General features: G+C 38.0%; 1 protein-coding gene across 1 annotated transcript in view; it reads left to right on the forward strand.

Annotated features, from left to right (window-relative positions):
• ncam1a (neural cell adhesion molecule 1a) overlaps positions 1-26,524 on the forward strand; it is a 242,290-nt gene that overhangs the window by 202,446 nt on the left and 13,320 nt on the right. Inside the window, exons 14-19 of the mRNA XM_054626545.1 lie at positions 297-311; positions 2,986-3,033; positions 3,366-3,368; positions 8,931-9,055; positions 9,573-9,753; positions 26,213-26,420. Of these exons, the coding sequence (XP_054482520.1) occupies positions 297-311; positions 2,986-3,033; positions 3,366-3,368; positions 8,931-9,055; positions 9,573-9,753; positions 26,213-26,420 (580 nt within the window). The remainder of the gene's footprint in view (positions 1-296; positions 312-2,985; positions 3,034-3,365; positions 3,369-8,930; positions 9,056-9,572; positions 9,754-26,212; positions 26,421-26,524) is intronic.

The following is a 26,524-nucleotide window of genomic DNA, read 5'->3' on the forward strand; positions in this document are numbered from 1 at the left end:
TCACGTCTGAGCATGAAGTCATTAAAAAGAGAATTTTCTAATTTTGTGGGTAATACACTACCAGGATTATCAAAGCCAGGGTTAGCTGCCGAACAAAGAGAAGCGAGACTTGCTGCAGACAAAGAGTATAATAAGACACAGTACCAGTGAGGCAATGGGCTAATGGTGTGGCAGGAAAGAGATGCCCTCTCTCATTGATCATGTTTCTCATTTCATTGTCTTTTGTTTCTTCTTTTTGTTTTGTTGTTTCCTCATCATGGTTTCCCATCTGTTCTGTATTCCACTGGACTTCCCAGAGTATTCTTTCACAAGTAAGTTTCATTTCTCCCTGTCTTGTCTGCTTTATTTTCCTCTTTACTTCCAACTTCACCACATTTATTTGCTTTACTTTGACCCTATCCTAAAGAGTGCTGCAGAAATAAGTCCTTAAACACGGAAATGACTTAGCATTTTGCACTTAAGGTTCCATCATCTCAAAGTCAACAGGTTTTTTGAATGGGTTTTTTGTTAGATGCCTAAAATAAGGTCTGCGGTAAACACAAGTTTAAGAGAATTTAACATGTTGTTCTTCTACATAAAATACGTCAGTAAATACCCCTCTCGTGAATTTTGTAGCTTTTGTGTTTTAAAAAAGGATATTGTTAACAAGTGACTAAATGAGACGACGAGTCTGCCTTTACAGCCTTGTTGTGTATACTCACACTCATGTGACCATTGGGTAGTTTGTTTTATTAAACAAAAAGCTTTTTACTTGTGATTGCATTTATGCTTCAAAAATCATAAAAGTGGAGTTAATTTGTAAAGATAATATTGCTAAACAAAACCTGTAAGTATCATAAACTTGTGTTTGCCACAGAGCTTATTTTCTGCAATAATCCAAAATCCAATGGCTATTGGCTTTTTGTCAGTGGAACCAGTACCATGCTAGCCTACAAATATAGACATCCCTGCAGCACTCTATAAGAACTTTGCTTTACTGATTGAAGGTTGGAAAGTTCCACAGAAATCCTCACCCAAAACCATGAAATGTGGTTTACTCTACTAGAATACCAGTACTCATTTCATGACCTGTTCTACTAATTTTCCAGACGGCAGTCCATTCCGTTACTCTAACATGGCCTCAGGTTTGTTTTTTGCAATGTGATAGATTGATATGATAGCCTTACAGTGCAGTCTGTAGCAAGTGTGTTATTTGTACACTCGTCCGTAGTGCCACCCTTGCCTCTTTAGTATTGCTTACCCATAGAATCCTTCTTTTGATGTCTCTCTATTATAAATTAAATTGTACTTGTGTAATGCAGTAGTTTAGCCAATGAATGTCACTATATATCAGGTCTTTATAGAAGGTGTACGGTCTTCAGAGACCACAAAGAGGAATACGGTTGTATTGCCTTGTGATAATCGACGTGGGATCAGAATATTTACTGGTAATGATGTTAAAAGCAGGGCAACCTTGCACATAAACGGCCCCGTGTGGAAAAATAAGGTTTGAATATTCAGGACTTCAATGCCAATAGATCTTAAGGATTCCCCTTTGTGCTCACCGTGTGCTTTTATTTTGGCCATTACACTTGATGATAATTGTGTCTCAGAGGTCACAATAATGTATTGACTATGCTGTGCTTCCTTACCTGTAAATAGTTTCCTGGTTTCTGTAGAGATGCAGGTGATGAGGAGCTGCAGCCTTCTTTGGACTGAGCTCTGCTTATGGTTGCATCTTTTTTGTTTCTATATATATCCACATTGCATTCAGTTTTGGACCAATGAGTTATATATATGTGCATATTTTAAACATTACCTTGGTTTCAGGAGACTTCCAGTGTGTGTGTTCTGCTTCTAAAGAGTGTAAGCTAGACTTCGAGAAGAAATCTGACAACGTAAAGTAACTACTAGTGTACTCGTATAAATGATTCCGCAAGTACCAAAACAAAATTCTATTGGTCTAGGTACATAAGGAAAGGAAGCTGATGCTGTACTCACTCACTGCGGAACAAATAAGAAGTCAGCACAGGATGCTTAACAAACAACTGAAGTCTGGCAAGAACAAAAAATTGTTTGCTTTGTTTCCATGAGAAGTTCCCTTAATGCTTACCGGCATTAGCTCTAAAATGAGAAGGAAGTCGATATCAATTTAACTCATAAGTTGTACTGTAGGGAGATCTGTTTTCAAAATTCCCCCTATCTTTGATATCAAGGAACATTGGGCGGCTGGGGACCCATTCCTGTTCCAAGGCCAGTGCCTTGGTAGAAGGAAATAGTTATCAACAACTCAGGCGCTGACTTCACCGTAATTGTTTCAACATAACATATAATACTTTCTGGAAAATAAACTCTGTTCTCAGAGTCAAACTCTGCCAATTTGCTTTGCTTGAAGATTAAGTGAAAGGTTCACAATATGAGATCTCGGGAGCATTTTGGTTGCCCTTCAACAGCTCTCAACATGTCGACGCCTGAGCTGGCGGCTCGTAGCTAACAGGGATAACATTACTAACAGTACAAACTATGGCTAACATGCTAACAGAGCCAAATGTGCTTACCTGAGGTGGAACCCGAGGGAAGGTGCTACACTTCCACGATGAAGCTGTTGTTCTGGACAACGTTATGACATGTAACCGCTATATCAAAGCAGTTCCGAGACCACACTCTCATGCAGGAACATCCACTAAATACCTTTTTTTTCTTAGGCAAAAAAAGATTTACGAGTGGTCCAGACCTGTCTTAGGAGTTGTGCAAATAGTCTTCTGTTATCCAAGCCTAAGTGTTTCACTAAAGTAGGTCCAATGTGTATGTATTGTTGTGTCACGGCGGTTAGCACAGTGGACGTGCTAAGATCCACTGTGAGATGAGATGCTGAAAACCAAGAGGAGACATTGTTCCACAGCAATGGATCACAGAGACAGTATACAAACTGAAGTGACCCAGCAGTGAGTTGCTCTTGTTGAAGAGAGGTCCAGCTCCTCTCACCATGTTTTCACCATCTTTCAGTTTCATCAGAGACACCACCCCCTATTGCCACCACCAGTGTGGCCCTTAGTGAGTATTCCAGTCGCGCGGTGTGCAGTGTGTCTCTCTTCACCTCTGTCTCTCTGACCTGCTTGGCCTTACACTTAGTGTAGATGTTAATTTGTAACTGGTGTGGCGCATAGGAGAGCTCATACACGCTCTGTAGAGTATAGCCACAGCAAAATGAGCTTTTCTAACACTAGATGATGATTTTACTAACATTTGTCAAGGACATGAAGGTTGCCCTTCTAACAGAATGACTATGGTGTTGTGAATGCATTAACACAATGTGTCTGTCCATGAAGAATCAAATCACAGCACATACTTAAGACTCCTCTGATAGTGGTGCAGTGGATTTAGAGAAGGTTATACTTCTGTAAATCTGCTGTGACCCGTTTTGAAATGGCAGTAGTGCCTTAGGTGATAACCACTAATTGGTTTGGAAATCAGCTATCAATATATTTCTTCTTAAGTTATTTGTTCATTAGTAAGCCATTCTAACAGTCTACTTTCATGCATGATCATACAAAAAAAGGGATTTATCCACCCTGCAGTTATGCTTTTTCATTCGCCTCCTACTTCCTACCAAACCTGTTTCTGCCTCTCTGCCATCTACATATTGCATTTTTTATCAAAACCACTCAAGATGTTGACTTTTCTGGAGAGCCCGTCAATGTTTCTTATCATGTTGTCCATTCAGCTCAGACACAGTACCAGATCATCTGTCCTTCATGACAGCTAGCTTCACACTAGGATTTGACAGGCAGTAATGTGAAGCAGTTTCTTCTACTTGCTGCGGCAGTGTGCCCTGAACAAGACAACCAGGATTTACACAGAGCCAGGCATACTTTGCCTGTTTCTAAATCCTGCAGAGTCTTTGAGATAACAGAGGGGGTGACTGACACTGATACTCAAGACTTCAAAGCCACTGATATTTTGTCATTATTTTGTGCAAAGAGCCAGCAAAAGTATAAGCGATTGCACCTTCAAGCAACTAACCCATCAGACTACTATTTGCTTTAAGTCCTTAAGCAACATATGTGGAAACAGTATGTAAACATACATGACTTGTGTGTTTGGTACAAGGTCAATGGAGTAATTGTTGTCCGTCTATTGTCGCGCCTTTTAAATGAGATGCTGATTTACTGTTTGAGAATTGTGTGTCCTTGCAGTGTTCCTAACCGAATCTCTCCCTTTGAACTCACTTTTAACAACATTTTGCTTCACTTTAGAGTCAGCTAGGTAGTAATTGTTCATAGTGTGTTTTCTGCAAGTGCATCATGCAAAGCAAATGTCACAAATGCTTTTAGACCTTATTTCTCCCGATGTTTCATGTGTTCATGCTGTTGTCTGCCGCTTTGTGAATCGCATTCAGTTGCCATGATTTGTATTCTCAAAGCTGCAGAGTTTCCTCTTTTGACCCTGATTTCTAGCTTGTCCCTGGGAAACCAAACAATTGGCTGTGTTTTAGTTTTATATCTATAGTTTGTCTTAAATGTCAAACTTGGTGTTAGAGCTCACCATAGTTCAAATTCAGATTGGAATCAATGTTGCTATCAAAATTATTAGAATGACAGAAAATGTTTCAGAGGAAAAGCTGTTGATTATGTGGATGCATGAGGTAATTCTTGATGTCAAGTTTTGGTTGTATCTGAAATCTATATCCTAAAATCAAAATCAATTGATTTCTTTGTTCATTAATTAAGTATTCTACATTTTTCCAAAAACCAAAACTAAAAGTCTTGAATCACCTCATATATTCAGCAACATGTTCATTTTTGTATAGATATTCCAAAAATCTGTTTATCGATTATTGTTTTTCTCTCGGTTGTTTGTGTTCCTTTTGTGTCATTTTGTGTTTAACATTATTGTTCATTTGTTTATTCTGTTGACCTGTTTTCATCATTTCACCAATGTTGTGTATGTTTTCCATGTGCTCCGCGCCTCCCCCCTCCCCTCCTTCTCCAATACTTTCCTATCAACCAATCATGTGCGTGCACATCATGTGACTTTGTCATGTGGCTCTTGCATGGTGCTGATGATGTCGTCTTCGCTGGCCAACAGAAGGTAACTTTTTTTTTGTTTAGTTTGAGATCATAAGATCATTCAGAAGGCTTTTGTTAAATTAGATTTTTAAGCGAAACATTAAAACACTTACACATTTAGTTGGCCATTTGTCATTCATCTTAAACTTTAAATATTTATTGAACATTTAGTGGATATGCACTATATCATCATCTCATTCATCTTAAGACTTTTTCTTCCTTCCAGCCAACAATGATGTTTTTGCCCATTCTCCATTGCAGTCATTGATTAACAATGCATGACTATCTCCTCTTAGTGCCTTATAAAAAATGAATAGTATATTGGCATTCTCATAAAATAATGTGAGAAATACACACCGGGGCCACATTCTCTTCCCTGTGGTTATCTGAGCTAGCTTGATGCGATTGTTACATTTTTGACCCCATGTGTTCTGTTTTTTTAGAGCTAGAAAAGATACATCTGTTACAGCATGTAGTTCAACTCCTATTAAGATGGAACTACATCATGAACAGGACTGTTTTCTGTGAACACATTTTCTTATATGGTTGCTCCTTTCCATGGAGGCACCAATAAAACATTTTAGGTGGATAGATTTCTAAACTTATTTGAGTTGAAAGGATACCTGTATACTTTGAAAATGCCCATTCTGTTTAAGTTTAGTAAATTGCAATGATGCAACAAATTTAATTGTAATCTGTCTTTGGTTACTAGAAGATAGGTAGCGCTGTGCCAGCCTATCATATGAGGATTGATTAAATGTTTCTCTCATTTTCCATTTATTTAGGATTATCAACGACAACTAAATACAAAGATTGTGAATGAAGAAATGGATTAGCTGGACGAGAATTAACAAGATCATTTAGCAACATATTAGTCAGGATTAGTTATGGGACAAAGAATTAGGTACAAAAGGGTTATTAGATCAATTTTAGTCCAAACGCACTTTTAATTTGTGATTCCCTGGTGTGCTTTTTCTTCTCGTTATGTTTATACAAAACCTTGATTATAAATTAAAATAACAATATGTTGGTTTTGATAGCCTTGCTTTTTCAATTTTAGCTTTAACTTTGCATTTATGTAGCCTTCAGGTCATAAATTTGATTTTGACAAATAATCAGCTTTTTTTGTTTTATCAAAATGTTTCTTTTTGTTATTCACCAGTGCATATTGAATGGCATTTAAACATCAAAGTAGCACCCTCACAAAGCGTCCCTGACTGCAATCTGCATCGCATGCAACCTCAAACTTTTATTTTTTTCTTCAAATTATACAGTAGCTCAGTGTCTCACTGATTGGACTCACAGCAGCACATTGCATTACTGCTGCATGCAAGTTTGTTCCCTGTTTCTTGTTGTCCTTCTTCTTCTTCTTGTTCTGCTGTTTCCCAAAGAAAAAGTCAGTCCTGTCTGCATGGGAATATGTCTTTGATGTCATGTCTTCTTCTACATATACATAAAACACTGAAACAACCAACAAACATGAAACATTAATATGATCCTTAAATGTACTAATTGGAATAAAAATAAAAAAATACCACATTTTTAAGTCATGCGAGAGGATTGGTTGGTATGAGAAAACTAATTTGTGTTTATACTAATCTCAGAAATTTGAATGACCTGTATAAGAATAAAGTTAGAATTTTTAAAGATAAAGTCAGATCAGAATTCTATTCTATGCATAATTCATCATATGGATTTTATTTTAAAGTTAAAGCTGCACAGTGATGCATTGCATTTATGTATAGGCTAAATGTTACTTTTACTTAATTTTTTTGGCATCCAACGTCATATCAGATGGAACTATCAAGCCACACAATTGACGTCCAAAATTACAAAAAGTAAAATGAAAAATGACTGTACCCATCAGCATGTTTTCAATAACCCCTGTTCACTTCTAACCACTTTATATCTCAGTGTACGCTGGGGGCTCGAGGGAGGAGGCTGTATTCAGTCTGGTCACAAGTGGAACACGCCTCCTACATCACATGTGTGTCAGTGTTAGGTCATTCGGCAGCGCTCCACATGTTTCCCCTCCGAATGTGTACAGCACCCAAGATTTCCACCTTGCATGGAGAAGCTTCTTATTCTAACCACTTCTTTCTCTGTTTTAGCTTCAGAAAAAAACAAAAACCCTAACCCAGAATAATGCTCGTGAATAACAATGCTGAATGTACCAAATGTCTACCTGCCACCATGTAAATGCTCCTGTCACTAACTAACACTGTCTGATTCACTTCCAGCATCTGTCATGCTCATCCCAGTCTAGCAGAATGCTTGTTTTCAGCCAGTGTGCTGTGATGATTACAAGAAAAAGTGCCTTTATGCATTATTCATTTAATTAACTACAACCACTAAGAGTTTGAAATGTTGAAAATTGGGTGTGGAAACATGATTACTGACAAAAAAAAAATTCTTTCTCAGTTTGAAATGTCATTTTAATCCTTACTTTCTTAGTGGCCTCCCAACAAAAGCATTCGTTCAAATCTTTATCATGTCTATGTTTATATAAGATATAATGAGATATTGTTGTTTTTTTTCCATCCAACTTCTTATGGGCTGTTTTTATCAGATTGTTAGCTCAGGGCAAAGGCTGTAACATCATGAGGTAGTCAATTTAATAACACGATCCCAAGGCTAACTGTGTCGAGCCGGTATGTTCATAATTAATGAGTTTGGACTTTCTAGCCTCCTCCCTCACAGTAGCATGAGAGTAAAAGCCATGCACACGAAACACCTCAGCCTTCCATACCACAAGACTATTGTATATATGATCAAAAGCAATAGAGTAACCAAGGCCTACAGGCTCATTATCCAGTGACCCAGCATTCATTACTCAGGAAGACAAGGTAATGAGGGGCCTCAAGGAGAACAACACCTCCTTGGCACCGTCCTCTGTCCCCAGCCTGGTTTTCCTGAAAATTAAGTTCCCATATTATTTCAATTATGTTTCAAGGGACAATATTTTCTCCTGGATTTCGTTTGTTTTTGGCGTCTCACCAATATGTTCTAATCTAAGTCTTGGGAAGTCCAAATGGAGAGGTGGATCGATGGATCAAAAACCCGGTAGAGACTAGTGTTTGTGCCCCGTCTGTCACCAAAAGTGACGTCCTTAATTTAACCTGAAACATAGTAATTTACAAAACCTAATCAAGTAGTTTTGTCGCCTAAACCTAAACGTAATTTAGAATGAAGTTTTAAAACCTCAAACGTTGGAACAGGAATGTTTTTTTGAAACGTATATTTTGTTTAGGACGTAGTCCTGGTTTGCAGAAACGTACAATGCTAACGCTTTATTATGGTGACTGGGTGTGATTCTCAATGCTAGCCCCTGACCATACACTTTGTAATTGGTAAATTGGTTAATTAATTTGCGCTGTTTGGAACTGCTGTGTAAACATAAAGCTAAAAGCTTCTAATTTCATATCTAGTGTGTGTTTGACAAAGATCATCATTACATTTAATTTGACCACTCTCTTATATAAACTAGTCAGAAGTAGCCGCAGTTCTGGTAAGATAATACTGATAATGGATTCAGTCAACATATGACAGCATGGAGCACTGAAGCCAATGAATGGGCAGGGAATTGGTTTTCAAGATTTTATTGGCTGTGTTCTCATCCTTGATCCTCCATCACACTGTGATTACCACCACCACATCTGCGATTTCCCCGATATGGCAACGCTTCTTGTTTAAGGATTTTAAAACAGTATAGGTTGAGCTGGCAATCAATTTAAGTTTTAGTTTAGCTAACCTTGCAGGCACCTGCCCACTTGAACTTAGTAGGTAGGTTTAGAAACACAGTAGCTAACTACAAAGGATTGTGTGCATGCAACAACCATATTTATGTACCCTAATCATGATTCCTTGGTTTGTCCTGTTTAGGGGAACCCAGTGCCCCCAAACTGGAAGTCAAGATCCAAGAAAGGGGTAATTCTCTTAAGGTCAACTGGATCAATCAGGACGATGGCGGTTCCCCCATTAAACACTACCTGGTCAGATACAAGGCTGTGAGTATCCTGAGCAAGGAGGTAACTTGGTACCACTTTGCTGCTTGAATTTATTTTTCCAATTCTTTATATGGTTTCATAAAAAATGGTAATGAACAGTGCGTGGGGACAACGAGAAGCAGGAAATTACCCTTTAGCTTCTGCCAAAAATTACACCTGACAACAACTGTCAAACACATTAAACCAGGAGTTGGCATGTCTAGGTCATTTGTTGGTCCCAAACCGTCTCCAACCACAAGCACATTTTTACTCTATTTTGTGTTGTTGTTGTTCTATATTGTGGATTGCATTATTTTCCTTTTCACATGCTTTTTTTGTGTGGAACTGAATGTGCTGCAAACTCTGTGTAGTTTGTGGGGTTATTGAAGAACAATACACTGCATTTTGTCTTCTGCACATTAGGCCAGTTTGAGAATAGGGATAATATGACACTTTTCCTCTGTGTCTGTATAGAATGACCACAATCCCAGTTGGTTACCCAGCTTTGAGTTTTGTCTCCTCTGCCTTCTTTCCTCAGAAGCATGTATCCGACTGGAAACCAGAGATCCGCATTCCCCATAACAGTGAGTATGTGATGCTGAGCGGCCTGGAATGGGATACAGAGTATGAGGTTCACGTGGTGGCAGAGAATCAGCAGGGCAAGTCGGAGCCGGGCGTCATCTCCTTCAGAACAGCTACAGACCCCACCACCATCCCAGGTACTGTTCCCATCATGTCATCCCAAGCATCCACACACACACCAGCCACAGTGCACCAAGGCTTCCACCATGACCAGTGAGGCTCTATTATTTGGATCCTTGACTTTTTACAAGGTCTTTATCCAAAGCTTACTGGCTGGCTGACTTGCTGGTCAGAGTCTTACATGACACAGCTGTCCCTGTCCATTTTATGGGGATGATGTACTTTTTACTTTACTTTGCAGTTTGTAACAAAGTGGAAATCAAGGATTACATTATTTGCTGGATGCAATAAAAAGTTATATGTTATATTGCATACCATACAGTAGGTTTGAAATGACAAGAGTACCACAAAACTCTGAAATGAGCACAAACTCTGAAATGCATACAAGGCGCTGCAGTCTTGATTAGTGGGAAAAATATATTCTTCCACCTCAAAAGGATTTTCATTAAAGCAATAGGAATTTGATGTTTTACTTAAGTTCAGGGAACTAAACTAAACTTGGGAATGGCTGCTTTTAAATTCAGACTAATTGTAATAGATTGATAATGGCCAATGAGCAGAGTGAGGCATTATTTCAACATAAAACGCTGGCCTGAGAGTCGTTGCTTATAGGACTGTAGAATTCTTATATTTGTTTCCATGCAAAGAGAGCAATTTCACATACTTCTACAATAGTTAACAATTACAGAGTTTCTTTGTAGCATTTTGTAGAGATATAAAATGTAGTTTGTAAACTAAAAGACAATAAAATCTGATTTAACTTTATGGGCCTAGTAAGTTTAAGCATACAAGGAATTTTCAACCTGGTTTTCCGTTCTCCTTAAACCAGAGTGAATGTAGAGAAAGATGCACACAGGTGTGTTGATAAACAGACACAACAAAGCTGTGTGCTCGACTGCTGCCATCAAGCAGTAAGAATACTGTGTGTACCTCAAAAGTTGCTGAAAAGTCTAACTTTCTTGTCAGTAAAAAAAACCATAAGTCGTGACTTGAAGCTGGGTCATCCAAAGTGTATTTTCCATTTACCATCGGCCAGTACTCTTTCTTTATACTGTAAATGCCAAACCTCTGCTTGTTTCGAGCTGTCTCCTCTACCTAATCCACCCCTATTAGCATTTTAAAACTTTGTGCTCACTTCACACAATTTCAAAGGCCAGGCAGCACTATATCAACAGTAACAATTAAATCCGTATGAAGAGCAAAGGCATACATTTGCTGTATATATATATATTCTCCTTCCTGATGCTCTGTTGCTGCAGATAAAGCTCAGCATCATGGTGCTCTTCTCTCCTGGTCTTCAGTAGCTCCAGTTAAGCAGCTGTTACTGCTCAAGTTCAATGAGCAATAAAGTCAGTCCAGATATATCAGTTGGACCCAGAACATTTTTGTCCAGTTAAGACCAAAATATGTCTCTACCCATGTGGTCACGGTCAGCCTTTGCTCTGTTGTTGTGTTGTGTGTAAGGTGCACATTTTAACATGGGCTGCCTCCCCATTGCACTATACCTGTGCTACAAAAAAAAAAAACTCATTCAACTATCCGTTTGTCTTCTGCTGAAAAAGAACCCTGTCAGGTTTTCTTTCTCTGTCTTTCTTTTTTTGTCTTTCTGACATCCTCCCCTTCAGTTTGAGGGTTTTCTCGCCTTTTTTTCACTTCCCTGACAAAAGAGATTTTGATTGCCCCAATTATTTTCCCTTTCAACTGTCAACTGAACATCAAGGAATCTAATATAAAAATTACACCAAAATTACAAACTAGCTTTCAAGCAAAGTAATTGGTCTCCCACATGTCAGATTTATGAAAGATGAAAAACATTTATGAAAAATTATAATCATATTTAATGATTACCATTGTAAATGCATTATGTCTACCATTACATCTAACCCTCATGATATGCAATGCCCAATAATAGATACAGTATATTATTGTTCGTTTAGTGCACTAACTTAAAGACTCTGGAAGCAAAAAAGAACACATTGAAAAATGTCTCAAAAATGGTAATACTTACTTTAATAAATATGCATTTTCCAACACATAATTGTTAAATTGTCAGAGAAACTGATGTAGTATAAAGGACACAATAGTCCGCTTAGGGCAGAGGGTAGGGGAGGTTTTACTGGTCAAACAAACACAGGACTTTCAACAAGGAGACCGCTTGTCTTGTCCCGTCTCAAACTAAAATTCATCGTTGACTTAAAATTTTCACATTAGTCGTTAGTCATGTGAGTTGTCAGTATCTTCATTTATGTGAGTCAGGTGAGTCGTAAGTCAGTCAAGTTAACCTCAAAAGCAATCTTTTCCTGACCCTAAGAACTTTTGTTGCCTGAACCTGCCAGTAACGCGCCATCCTTGACACGTACAAAACTGACGCTAGAGGGCTAAGTAGAACGTCATAGTTTGAATTGCGGGGCCACTGACCAAGCCTCTGTATTTGATGAGTCAAGAGTCAGAATGTATTGGCAAAAACGTACAATACGTTGTCAATAGTCTAATGATGGGCCTTAATCCCAAAACGAATCCACAGCTGAAAAGGATCCTCAGCACGTATCTCATCATCTTGCCCCCTCATCATTTTCTCCACATTCTCTTCTTTTGATTCTGTCTATAAGACTCCATCTTTCTCTTCCACTGCCAAGTATAGTGGGTTTTACAGATCAGGTTCCAGGGCTGACCTGAATATACAGTGTGTGGCCTAGTTAAGTGGGGATGCAGCCCTAACAGTCTTTTGCATGGTGCCACTTCAAACTGGACTAATCTTGACTGTTCTTTACTCGAGACCATTAATGGCAATGGCTGCCAGTGCATGGCACATAAAGAAACCAGTTCTTTTCTTTTTCATGCGCTTGCTGGGCAACAGCCATATAGCAGTGGGAGGTTTGGATCATTATAATACTACCACAGCAGAAGTTCACATGGGCTTCATCCAAATCAGTCCCCCTTTAATTCCCTTAATTACTTTCATTTCATGTTTTTTTTTTTTCGTTGTTGTTTTGGGATGTGGAGCATTACTTCCAAGTCGCTGCTGTTTTTCATTCACATCAAGGCGTGTGGGGGAATAGCTGAGGTTTATTTTTAGCTACAGCATCTGCATTTAATTTCAGCAGGTTTCACAGCTGTTCTTGGTATTGTTGGCTTAAAACAGCTGCGCTTTTAAAAAAAATATATACTGGCCCAAATTGCGAATGCAGCGTTTATCCATGGTTGAGTTTCAATCTTTTATTTTTCAAACACGTACTCAAAAAAGCAACACAAAATGCGACAAACACATATTGACCAAAGTGAATGCATTTTAGAATGAAAGCATCTTCGTGTTTATTTGACATACCTTTGAAAAAAATGATCTGTTGTATAAAAAACAATTTGTATAATTTGGCCTGTGTGAATTCTGTTCTCTTCAGGTACAGCTGGGCAGCATTTTCATGCCAAAGACTCTCAGGCGAAATGCTGCCCAGTTGTGGAGAGATAGAACATAATCAGAATTCTGTTCTAAAACGTGTAAAAACAGACACTGTCTTTGTTAAATTTGCTAGCATGGACACAGTAAGGGGAGGTGTGTTTACAACTGATCCATCCAAATCTCCCCAGCTAAGGCTGACATTGGAGTAAAACTACAAAACACAGCGATTAACTTTTGCAGTTTTGATAACATGAGATCACTCATCCATCCATGTCATAGACTTGACCTTCATAACCAGCTTTTCGTATTGGATGTGTGGTTTTGCATGGGCCGTTCTCCCTGCCATGACCAGTGGTGTAATGGTCGCTGAAGAAGTGGCCCTACTGTGAACTCTGCCACGCCCACTCCTTTCTACCTGTGTGCACAGTAACACCAGCCATCTGTCTGGTGATGAACTCTACTACAGTAGACGTCTTAGTGCTTGTAGCCGTGATGAATCTAGTGAACAAAACAGGTGTCAAAATAACAGTTTCCCATTTATCAGTAGTTTCATAGTTTTGACCTGATCTCCACCTGTTATATGTGTATCTTTTAGAAAGTATCTTTGAGACCACTTGCCTCTCCAATATTGACTATGTTTACATGCACACAATATTCCACTAGTATTCCGAATATGACAATATTTCTAATTTGATACAGGTCATGTAAACAGCATATTCTGTTTGGATATTCCGAAGTAGTCCTTAAGGGATCATTTTCCCAATAAGACAAGGGTACTATGTTGATATTATTCATGTTTTAGGAGCGTTCTTTGGACATGTATACACACAATTCGGAATATATATGTCTAAATTTGGGTTTAACACATGCCTGCCAGGTCTATGCATTGAACACTAACCAACAAGCCTTCAGTTTGACATGCATGACCCAAAAGAAAAACCCAGATTTCTGGTTGGAAGGAGGAACACAGCTGCTTTTAAACCAGCCTGATCTCACAGGAAAACTTTCTTAAAATAGCATTACATGGTGAAGGCACTTAATAAGTTGAAATCACGTGTCAGCTTCTTGGAAACAATGCCAATGGAAAGTCAATAAGGATCCCTTGTTGTGGTCGGCACACAAAATTAAATGCAACCACGAGACTATGCATGAATGCATGACCGCATGTAAACGTGAATATTGGAGAAATACTTGTTTTTATTTGGCAAATAAAGAGCTTAGTAAGAATATTGTCTTTTTCTGAATAGAGGGAAAACACTGAATATGTTGTGCATGTAAACATAGTCATTACCTCCTAGAGCATTTACTACTAATTGCAACAGCAAATGTGTTGAATGTGTGAAGGAAACAGAATGCCGCCCAGATTAGTTTGATCAGCATAATGAGAAAGCGTTTATAATGAATGTATCTGCAAAGTTGCAAAATGTAAATCAGAACATAAAATGCAGCTTATTTATAAACCCAGTGCTGTTATTTTGTCAGAAATAGGTGGGCATCCCCTGCTTCAATTTTACAAAACAATTAATCTGTGTAAGATCCGTATCTCATAATTACCAGATTTCTTTCAATATGATAGTGCTGCTTTTCCACAGTATGTCCAATCCAGCATCACAGCACAGGCTGCTGATTGGATATTGAACGTATCATTTTTTTTTTGTCATTCAATATACCAACCTTTGGCTCACGCTTCAATAAACACACGCAACAAAAAAAGCTAGAGGCCGAACTGTGTTCATAATTTCTCGATTAATTATGATGGGTGAATCAATAAGGCTTTTGGATTAGTGGCGAGTAAGCATACTCCTGCATTTACTTTGCATTACACCACTGGCCATTACAAATGACAGATAATAGCCTGACTTGTGGATGTGTTCTCACATCCAGGTTGTCATCTATCGTACCCTTAACTCTGCCGCTGATCTGCACCGTGATTGATTAAAAATCTCTTCCTGTTCATACTGAACCTTAAAGCAGAGAGGTTGGACTGTAGTGTCTTTGAAAACGTCTTCCTTTTGTGTTGTCATTCCCCTCGACCTCCATTTGTGTGGCCTTTCACCCATGCATGCCATGAACCATGTGTCATTTGCCGTGCTACTAACATGCTTTGACTTCTTTTTACTTTGATCCTCTAACGTAGACTTCCTTTTTTTAAATCCTAAATTCAGTTGTACTTCTGTATTTCTGACCTTATTTTTCTATCTCTCTCCCTCTTTCTCTCCTGCTTCCCTTTTTTCTCTCCGTGTCCTCTTCCTGTCTTCATGTGTGATCTTCTTGGACACCTATGGACCATGACATTGCCATACACACAAATTTTTCTCTCTGTTTGTGCTTTTATTATACTTTTATTTTCCTTGTGTCACTTGTGCTATGATTATCACTCAAAAAAAACCTCTGTTGTGGATATTGAAATACTATATTGGTCATCTGTGATTGGTCAATAACCTCAGCTACCCTCGGTTGCCTATGTGTGACCTACAGTCTGGCAGCTCTTCTGCTGTCCATGCTGACTGTGCTCTGGCTCTCATAAACTGATTTTGTTCAAGGAGAAAGAGGATTGTCTGACCTTTTGAAATCTTGGGGCCCAGAATCCTTTGCTTTCTATGCCTTTTCGACCCTTGTGCAGTCACACGCAAGATGAAAAAAAAAATATGAAGAGTCAAGACATTGGTTTCATGACGTTATTACAGGGTGCTCAGTACTTGCATCATTCTCAAAATTTGGGGATTTAGATTCTGTTGATATTTTGTTTTCATCTGTTTTCATGTTGTATATGAATAGATTTCGAAAGGGGAAATTTCAGAAGGTTTTGTCAAAGCTACAAGTTGGACGTGGGTGCTCAGTTAGGATACTGTGTAGACAAAGTGTTGCCGCTTTGTTTTAGATACGATTAGTAACACATTCATAATGCCTTAATGTGATCTTTAGAGGGGTGATGAATAGAATAATTACCTTACACCGTTTGATTATGTGTCTACAATGTGCTAACCAGAAATGGCAATCGTAAAGAGACTTTTATTTTGGAATTTATTGCCTATCAATCAGACACATCATTCCACCGTTATGTCACAAATGACAATAAAGCATGAACACTGCATGAAAGCTGACACAAGGCATGATCCAGTATTCATTGATGTGCTATGCAGCTGCTTTGGAGCTCCCCAGTCAAGCATTATGAATGTGTTAACCAGGTGAAGAGTACACATGCTGTGCCTAATTTCAGTTTTTTTTGGATACAAGCTTGAAATGTCCTGGTGTATAAAATGAGGAAAGATAAAAAAGTGTGAGGGAAAAAAATATATTGGTTATGGTCAAAGTATTCATTTCTCAAGAGATTTTATTAATTTTGGACATTATATTATGCTCACATTTAAATACATTATTATGTAACCGCCTTGTCAAGAGAGGACAGAAGGTTGTGCAGAATAACTAATCATGTTTCGTGAGAAAGTGTACATACTCTTTTCAAACTGACCTTCCAGAAATATAAGAAATCAGCTGTTTTTTTTCTGGTTGTTTTTTTTGACGGTTCATGTTCTCTTTTTACCTGAAAGCAGAGAAATGTCTAAAACGTGCAACAGCTGTTAAACACTGAAAAATTCATTTTCAAAAATGTGAAATTATTCTATTCTCTGAGACATTTTTGTAAGTACATATCAGTGTATTTCCATGTAACCATTGTAGGGTTGAAATAAATTGTGTTTCTTTTTTCTTTCATGAAAGTAATGGCTTTCTGAAGCTTTAGTGACTAAACATACTAAGATGTGTGACACAGTGCTGACTTGTACTGGCCTCGATTGTGAAGCTCATTTTAGCCACTTTTCATCTGGAGTTTTAACAAAATGACTGTATTCTGCATTCAGTGTTCTATTTCACCACACACGACTGTTACACTCAGATTTTGAAAGACTACAAGCCTGGCTATAGCCTAAAAGAAGAAGACACAGTATGCATTTTGAACAAAAAAATGAACAAATGGTATATACCGTATCGAGGCTTTGCAATGATTCATGTTAAGCTACAAACTAGAAACTCTCTAATTCCAAGCTACCTCAGCTTCTGTTGGGTTTATTTTCTAAAAAGTAAAACAAAATAACATCTACTGCACCGAAGTTTAAAAAAGATAGAACAACAATAACTAACAATTTTTGAATGTAAATGAAAACATAATAATCATATCTTAGGAGGCGGAAAAAAATTCACATTAAAGTAGCAGATTAACTCTTAGCTTATAATATAGACAGGAAACAGCTATCATGGTATCATGTTTTAACCTTTGAAATAAAGAAACAAACCATGCAAAAATACAGCTTTTTTTTACTTATAAGTTGTCCTATCCATGGTATTGTATGATCTCTATTTTAAAAGATTCAGAGATGCATCTTTTTTTAATCTTTCATAAACAGCCAGCAGTCTAATATAGCACAATAAAAGATTTTAATATGCAACTAGCCAAATATTGGAACCAATCAGATGTGCTGTGGCAACACAAGAGTGATGGCTTGCTGAGTAGACTTTGGTTATAGCTAGCTAGCATGATGTAAGCAGGAATTCAACGTATCCAGTGTTCAGACAGACAGACCTACGAAACATGTTGTTTTTAACTGTTGGTTGACAGAAACCAAAGAAGACTGTCTGTAGGAAACAGGAAGCTCACAGCGCTCTCCTGTGTTAAAATCCCATGCTTTGTCGACCCCTATTGTACATCCACCCAAATCCCACCTTTTTGTTGTGTGGCTCAATGGCTCGTTCAATCTGCCTTAGCTACTTAGACCAGTCGTAATTCCAGTCCCGTCGCCAGGATAAAATGTTGCATTGTATGTTTCTGCAAACAACGGATACCATAAATGTTAAATTTTTTGCATTCGTTCAAAGCAAGTGACGTAGCATTTTGAACGACTGTAATTTAAAAAAGTCACGTGGTATAATAAAAAGTTTAACAAGCTATAAAGTCCAACAGGGTGGGTGGGAGTGATTGTGGTCGATTGGTCAAAGAAACACAGGACTTTCACTCAAGGAGACCGCTGTTTCGGTGGCGTGTGATAATAAAAGTCGACGTTAGCTTTGTGCTAGCTACGTAATGTTATGCTTGTTGTGTAACGTTGTGCAAGCTAACAGTTGTTAGTCTTTTATGCTAGTAATTATGGTTAGTTAGTTACGGTCCTTATGTTATATAAAGTTATTATTTTAACCAAAAACATGACTCCGTTCTCGGACGTTAACCTCGTATTTTTGTCGCCAAAACCTAACCAATGGTTTCACAGCATTAACCAGATGGCGTTGTGCGTTTTTGCTAGCTAAATATTAATGAAGCATACTTTTGGTTCTAAAAGTCTGACATTCAACAAATCCATGGTTTGCAGTTATGTACAATGCTATCCTTATTTTCCCGGGACTGCTTTTCACAATACACATGGGAACTGTTGGACTTTCCTTTGCCTGTAAAACATAAACCTGTTGTTGTTGAGGTTGTCAAGCAATACATTTAGAAAATGTAAAAAAGCTTTTCTCTAACAATGGTAACCAATAGCTACAAATCTCAAAAATGAACATCAGAGTGTAGGTGACCTCAAAGCCATCTATACAGTTTCCATTTGTTCAAACCTTTGTTCCACACTCTGCTCTAGAACTCATTAAAGTCCTACAGAGTCATGAGAGGCAAGACAATGCAATGCATACATGAAGAGACTAGAATCACCTACAGCCATGATCAACAACACTTCAATGTGAGATAATTAATAAAGCATTGATACATTTCCAGTAATCAGACAGATGTGAATGATGATTGTTTTGTCTATCTCGGAAATGGAAACAACAGAGCCTGCATTATGGTGACCAGTGGGAAACAACCTTTACTTTCAAGGCTAAAGTTGAGCACAATCGAAAATTGAAATTATAGAGTGCAGATTGGTTGATGTTTCATATGAGTCATATATAAAAAAGCTATTGAAGTATCCATGGCTTTTTTTTAAAAAGACAAAAAAGAAACCACTGAAAATACAAAATCATTCACTGTTTTACAAAAATAATATTTTTGTTCGCTTGCCATGCACTCAACTTCCCATTTGAAAAGCAAAGTCTCACAAGGTTCCATTTGAAGTAGCCAGCAGAAAAGAGCACTTCAATTCCAAATAAGCAAATGTCAAAGCTTTTGGTGGGATAAGGTGAATGTAGCTTGAGGGGCTCTCTGCCTGCTTAGGATGAAGGAGCACCGTACAATTTGTTCAACCTTTTATGCCTGAAGGTAAAAAAAACATTGATATGTTGTAAAGCTTGGATTCCCCAAACAGTAATAAGGACACAGGTGAAAAATGATATTGGCAAAGAGAAAAATATACCTTTATATATTGTTTGGGGCCTTTTGGTAATTTCCTTTGGGCACTTGCCATCTCTGAAAAATGCCCTTCTGGCCTTCCTTCTATAGGCTGCATCTAAAATGAGACCTGTATTCCTTTGATTTATTATCCCTGGCACTGCTGTTTAATCTCAACTAAGTTCTGTCACATGGATAATAAGAGCTTACGACACACTTGAGGTGTTCTTTGTCACTTGTTAGTCCCTCCTGTTGTTCATCAGGGCCTACTGAGTAATGATAGTGCTGATCAGTGCTGAGTGATTTTCATTTTTGCTAATCAGGATCTCCATCTAAGTATGTGCAACAGACGTACTTGCATTGCATATCAACAGAATATTTATTTTCCCTGAAGCAAATGGTGCAGTCGCCCACTGCATACAGACTACAGCGACTTCAAGAGAAGAGACTTCCCTCCCCTTGCATAGCCTGAACAATTCCCTCAGTTTGTTAGCTTGATGTGTTTAATGAGGTGTTCATATCGATAGAAATTGAACAGTGTGAATGAAGCGACAAGTTGCATTTATTCCTTAATCTTGAAATGCTCCACCATTGTTTTTCCTGTCTTTTATCTTTTCTTCATTTTCCACAACTTCACATCAAAGAAGACTACATGTTGTTTTTGTTTAAGATTCAGATGGACATTTCATATTCTAGACCTAACTGAAGCATTTTGTATACAGCAAGCACACAAAATAGATAATACAATCATTTCTGTGTGACAGTACTGTCACTCTGTTATGAATTGGATATATTATAGAGTCCCAATGCTTCCTCCCTCCATCCTCTACTGAATAAAAATTAGTTTGTTTTCTTTTTCAAGCCAATATACACATCAGTTTGAATTCTTGATTGAAATGCTGTGAATCCCATCCAGCCACACACACTGCCTCCTGCATATGAGGGAGGAAAGATCTTAATCAGTCAGAAAGGGAGTTAGTTGTCAGCATCACTCTGCTTCTATGTGCCAAAGACGAAAACAGAACCTTAAACTCATGTTATTGGCGGAGCAGTGCCACACTGTGGCAGAGCTCTGATGGAGGATTCAAACATTGGAGTCACTGAAGAAACTCTATCGAGCAAAATAAGGTCAATGCAATACCCAATCAAAGAAGCAGATGGAGCAAAAATAAAACAATAAAATCATCATCCTAGTAAAAGCTATAAAATAAATATTTAGGATTGGTTTATAGATATATCTCTTTAGCAAACTAGTTTAATTACAACATAAAATGTTAGGGTCATACATGTAGGGGCTATTTACAATTCTAACTACCAATGTTGAATAGTTTTATAGTTATTAACCCCTTAAAACTCATGACTCCCTTCTTAAATTTTCCAAATTTAGAAAGAAAATGTATCACATCTCGTCCCTATACTCCTCCTCCAGTGTCTAAACTCTATGAAAGCTGCACTAAAGATATGTGTACTTTTCAATGAATGAAATATTCAAATTCAAGTCAGGATTTTTGTCAACATCAGGTTGAACTGAAACTATTCAATGTGTTTTCAAACAGGAAAACTGACGAAATGTAATACAACCAAAGAAGTCACTATGCATACTAAATTCAAATAAAAAAATCAAAACTACATTGATTTCTAGTTTAGTAAGATCAAAGACAAAACTTTGTGACTACATGGCCTGTTTTACGTCTCAGCCGGACCATCTTGTCCTCTCTGTCTACTACATGAACATATTGGTCCTCAAATCTATGTTTCTTCACCCAAAAATGTTGTTCCTCTACAATATAATGTGCCATGCAATTGAGAGTTTTTGGTCAATACCATATACAGATCTATACAACTGCACTTCAGTGCATAGAGAATTGATCTTTTGATGTTTCAATGTATGGTCCATCTAGTGAAATGATTGTTGCCTCACTGTGTTGCAATGACCTGATAACACATTATGTCTTTAATTGTATCCTACAAAATAACATCCCCATACAACTAAATCACACTCTGAATTGTGTTTTAATGGAAACTTATTTTTTCCCAGGACACTGTTACAGTTTTAAAACACGTGGTTAACAATGTAAATAGAAACAACACACAACATACTACAAAAATAATCAGTATGTTTAGTCATCAAAACTACTTGGTTAGGTTTGGTAAAAAAAAACATCATTATCATTATGGTTTAAAGTGGCTATAAAACTTACATGAATACTTGGTTATGTTTTGGGGGGGAAAAGTACTTGGTTCATACTGGACATGAACAGCAGTATCCTTGGTGGAAGTATTTGTTTAACAATCCAACACCCCGATACCATCCCTATGGGGACTTTTGTGGACTCGTTTGAAACTTGTGTGATTCGACAAAAACAAACATAATCCTCAACAACAAAGACCTTTTTTAAATGTAACTCCCAATGCAGTTTATTTGTATGAGAACGTTATTTTGAGGAGACAGGGCCGCTTTAACTGTTCTTCAATAGTCTGATAAAAAGTTTCATTTAAATTTGACCTTGTTGTTTTTAGCTGCAGCAATCTATCACCCATAAATATCGTTTTTTATACCTGTTGCCATTAAATTCAGCTTGACATATTTAGTATCTTTAGAAACTGCTGGATTTAATGAGAATTAAAATACATAACATATTTACAACACAAGTTTATGAAGAAAGAGCCACTACACAGTCGGATGGGAGTTTGAGAAGTTAAATATAAAAATCTTCATGCATACAGTACCATGCATACCAATAGCCTCTATTTGAATACATCTCCTGGTGCTATAATGATGTGTAAATTAACTGCCAATATAAAGGTTTTACATCAATGTACTGGCACAGGAGTCTGACAGATTGTCTATGCTGGACAGTGACCAATTATTGATTTCTCAGGAATGTGTGGTTTTCAGTGAAATTGAGGCTTATCACATGTGGTCTGTTATCAGCAGTCTTCTGGGGAAGCGCGTCGGTACTGTACCTGACAAGCCTGTAAAGTGAAATGTTTGTGTAGTCCATCCCGAAACGAAGATTTGTGCTTTCCCCCTCAGCGTGAGCACCCGGTGAGAGAACCCCACTCGGCAATGAATACATGGCACATGATTTATTGTGCCTGTTAAAATGCAAATGAAGGAATTGGCAGAGGAAAAACAAGTGTTGTCTGCAACACTGTAGTCACCTATAAACACACGGAGCTGTGGCACGGCACATATCTGCTATTTTGATCACAGCCATCAGAGAAAAAATGAAGGTATAGCATACAGTGTAGCGAAGCATAGGAAGATGGTTAATTTAAATGAAATGTCTAGATTGACCATGGGGCTGCGCTTTCCGTCACGCAAGTGCAGTAAACATAACATGTTTTGAGAAGCGTGAAAATAATTTAAATTTGTCATGTTGCAAAGCCTAAATTATGGACTAAACAGGACTGTCCCACTTCAAAGGCCCAGAGAACTGTGGTCATCATTTGCCTTAATTTGTGTCAGTTACTTGTTTAATGGTGCGTACAGGTGGTGCTTGTCAACCAATAAAGTCTGGAAGTTTAATATGTCAATGGTAAATGTCTCAAATAAACTGGACCAATGAAGAAAATAAATTGAAATACGTGAATAATGGAAGCCAGGGATAAAATGAATGGCCTGGATATGTTCATCACTACATACGCTGTTTAAAACTAGTTACTTTTTAGAAAAATATCATGAGAGAATTCATGTGATGAAGAGCCATGGCAACTCAAAATGTAAGCTTAAAATGGTTCAGTGACAGTCTAGTGTGGTGTTTAATGATGGCAGGGTTTAGCTGGTCGCCCCAAATCCCATTTGATTGGATAATGTGTGTGCGTTTGTTCCAGAGAGCAGGAGAACTCTTCAATATTTTACAGGCAGAGAGATTGGATACAAAGAGATAGTAGAACCATTAACGCAGGGATTAGAACTTGGAAGATTAATTTCACTGGGTCTTTAAGAATGATCATTCTTCTGTTGGTTATTCGTGTAATTTTAACACACACAAGAAACAGTGTAACAACCTACTTGCTGAATTATAATCTGGTCTGTGGAGGCCGTGCAGAAACTGGTTTCTCTTTCTCTTCTGAGATGAATTTCTCTTCATATGATCAATCAGTCTTGTAGAAAGGGCAGTTCTAGACACCCTGGCACATGAATTCTAAACCAAAAAATAAATCCTTATGTTCATGTTGGATGGTTTGGATCAAATCCTGTTGTAGCTGCAGGAAATATGTTGATGTGAGGGTACATTGTCTAGTGTCAGGGCAAAAATGCGAAATCATTTCTGGGTTTTAGGACTATTTATGCTGCAGGCTATGGTAACGCCATTATACATATGAGTTCATACAGTAGATCCAGTGATACAGACCTTCAAAACATATATTGCATTGAGTCTATTTCCTGCTCCTCATCCCCTTCTTCAGGGACGTGGGTATTATCAGTATGCATAGATTCACAGCTGTTCCTCATCCTGCAGCACTCACATTGTCCTCAGACAGTTTGATGAGCCCTTAAACCTTTACAGACACTGGAAAGAAATAGCCACAATCTCTACTGTCTCAAGCAGAGACTCCCTAACCTATGTAAATGAGAGCTTTATTAAAAAAAAAGAAGAAAAGCCTTAATGTCTCATTGGGTCCTGACAAGACTGTGAGAAGAGACATTTTAAAACCGGCTCTGGATCCAGTTCTACCTTCATGTCCTTTAGTTAGACGACATCAAGGTGGCTACTTTGAAAGGCATACCACCCACCACCCACCACTACTCAAAGGCTGAAAAGGCACCCAGCAGCACAATGTTGGTAAGTTGAAAAGATTCAACTTCATGCAAATCTCCTTTGAACCACAGGAGCGACAACCTGGAGACAATCAATCTTTCTTATTTTGATTACCTCAGGAAACAGAAATAGTTGTTTTCTATTCCACTCAAAAATACTTCCCAATTTTCTTTGCAACATAACTTGAATGGGCCCGAGGAAAAAGAATAAGAAGAAAGATGTGTTGAAAAATATTGCCAGGCAAACAGTGGTAATAAAAAAGAATAACCATTCAATCAGAGTGTGAGATAGGATACTTAGTAGTAGAATGCCTCTACTTCTAATGATGTGATAGAAAACCGTATTTGCCAGGGCCATTTACAATATTATTCATAGTCAGTAAGTAAGCATTGTACCAGATTTATTTTTCTCCTGTTTGACGTATTGTGGTAAGTAGCCTGTTTTGTCCCCATAAAGTGAAAATCTGTCTGCATGTTGTGTGTTTTGAGACAGTTCAATCTCTCGTCATGATTTCTCTAAAAGTGAATAGAGAACAAGTAAATCATTTTATTCAAAACTTGACAGATGTCAAAGAAACATTGCATGCATTCTGTGATTTTTCCTTAAAGAAATCATGAGCTTTTTCTGCTGAAATGCACTCGCAGGTTGCATGCAAAGATGGAAATTTGGCTACCATTTATTAGCCGAGGTTTTTTCATCAAATGCAAAAAAACGAATGATGAGGGCTATTGGAAAGCCGTTGTTGAAATGCAAAGCTGCAAAGCCTGAGCCAGCCTTGGACCTCCAAATCCTATTTATTCTATCCTGTCTATAAACTGCACGTGCATTTGTTAATGTGGAATAATCTGAGAGAGAAAATAACCTGCATTTGCACTTCGCCCTCAAAGTGGAATTATAAACGTATGTTGAGATAAACAGCTGCTCAGATAACGCTTTTCAACCTGTACGTTTCCTAAGAAAGTTTTGAAGCAGCTGTAAAAAAACGATTGAATGGGTACTGAGATAAATCCATAAAAGCTGTTAGTGTGGTTACTGTATTTGTAGGGTGTGCTTGCAAGAATGCATTTTTATAAATGTGAAGCAATGTACCCTAATAGGCACGTTAGCACAGTATGTGAAAACGGAAGAGGTAAAATGTAACACATTGTTGATTATTGTTTTTTGGTATTTTGATCAGAGGCCAAGAAATTCTGAAAATAATGTATTGATTATGATGTGTAGTATTTACACTGCAAGCTGCTGTGTTGATACTAGACTACTGAACCTGAGAAACCTTAAGGTTGAGAAGTCTTTCCAACATAAGTCTTGCATTACCTTTGTCCTGACAGGGAGTCAGAATTTGTAACTTTCTCTCTTTCTACAATGAAGCAGGCTTTAATAATTATTGTCAATACACTGCACAAATTATAGCAAAATTCATTGCAAGTTATCTTTAAAAAGCCTCAAAATTGTGCGCAAACTTTCAAAACAACTACTGGATGTATTGTCGTGAAAGTTGGTACAGATATTCATATTTTTTTATATCAGCAACAATCAAGACATGAATGCCTCAAAGCATATCACAAGACTGGTGTGAAAGTAATATGGAAGCCCTGTGACACACAAAACCGTCAGCTTTGAAGGGTTATAAAAGTACAGTGTAATTTGATATTTGTTTGTATATACTTTACTACCACCTAAAGAACTTTACATAGAACCCTAGGTGTCTTTGATCCGGGATTGGCCTCACATACTGACATAGATTGTGATCTGTTTTTTTTTCCTTCTCTGGAAGTTCTGTGATTGTGTGTGAAATTGAACCACCTTAAGTGTGTCGGCCATGATGTGCACTAAAAGCTTGACTGCATTCCTCATCATCTCCCTCCCTCTCTCTTTCTAACTTTCTTTCTTCCCCCTCTCCTTCATGTTAAACCCTCTCCTCTCCCCTAACTCCTCTTCTCCTCCTCTTTTTCCTGCCTGTTTTTGCTTGTGTATCCCCTCTCCCTGTCCTTGTCCTTCAGATGCCATCAGCAGTGGCTCAGGCCTGGGCACCGGAGCTATCGTAGGCATCCTCATTGTCGTCTTTTTCCTGCTGTTGGTGGGCGTGGACGTCACCTGCTACTTCCTCAACAAGTGTGGACTTCTCATGTGCATTGCTGTGAACTTCTGTGGGAAGGCCGGACCGGGTGCTAAGAGCAAGGACATAGAGGAGGGCCAGGCAGCATTCACGTAAGCAAACATCATCCTGTGACGGATAGCTTTTCTCATTTCCTGATTTTGTGCCACCTCGATTGCTTGATCCTTGATCCTCCGTCTTGTGACACATCAATCGA

Source organism: Anoplopoma fimbria, chromosome 24 (assembly GCF_027596085.1).
Source record: "Anoplopoma fimbria isolate UVic2021 breed Golden Eagle Sablefish chromosome 24, Afim_UVic_2022, whole genome shotgun sequence".
Lineage (NCBI taxonomy): Eukaryota > Metazoa > Chordata > Actinopteri > Perciformes > Anoplopomatidae > Anoplopoma > Anoplopoma fimbria.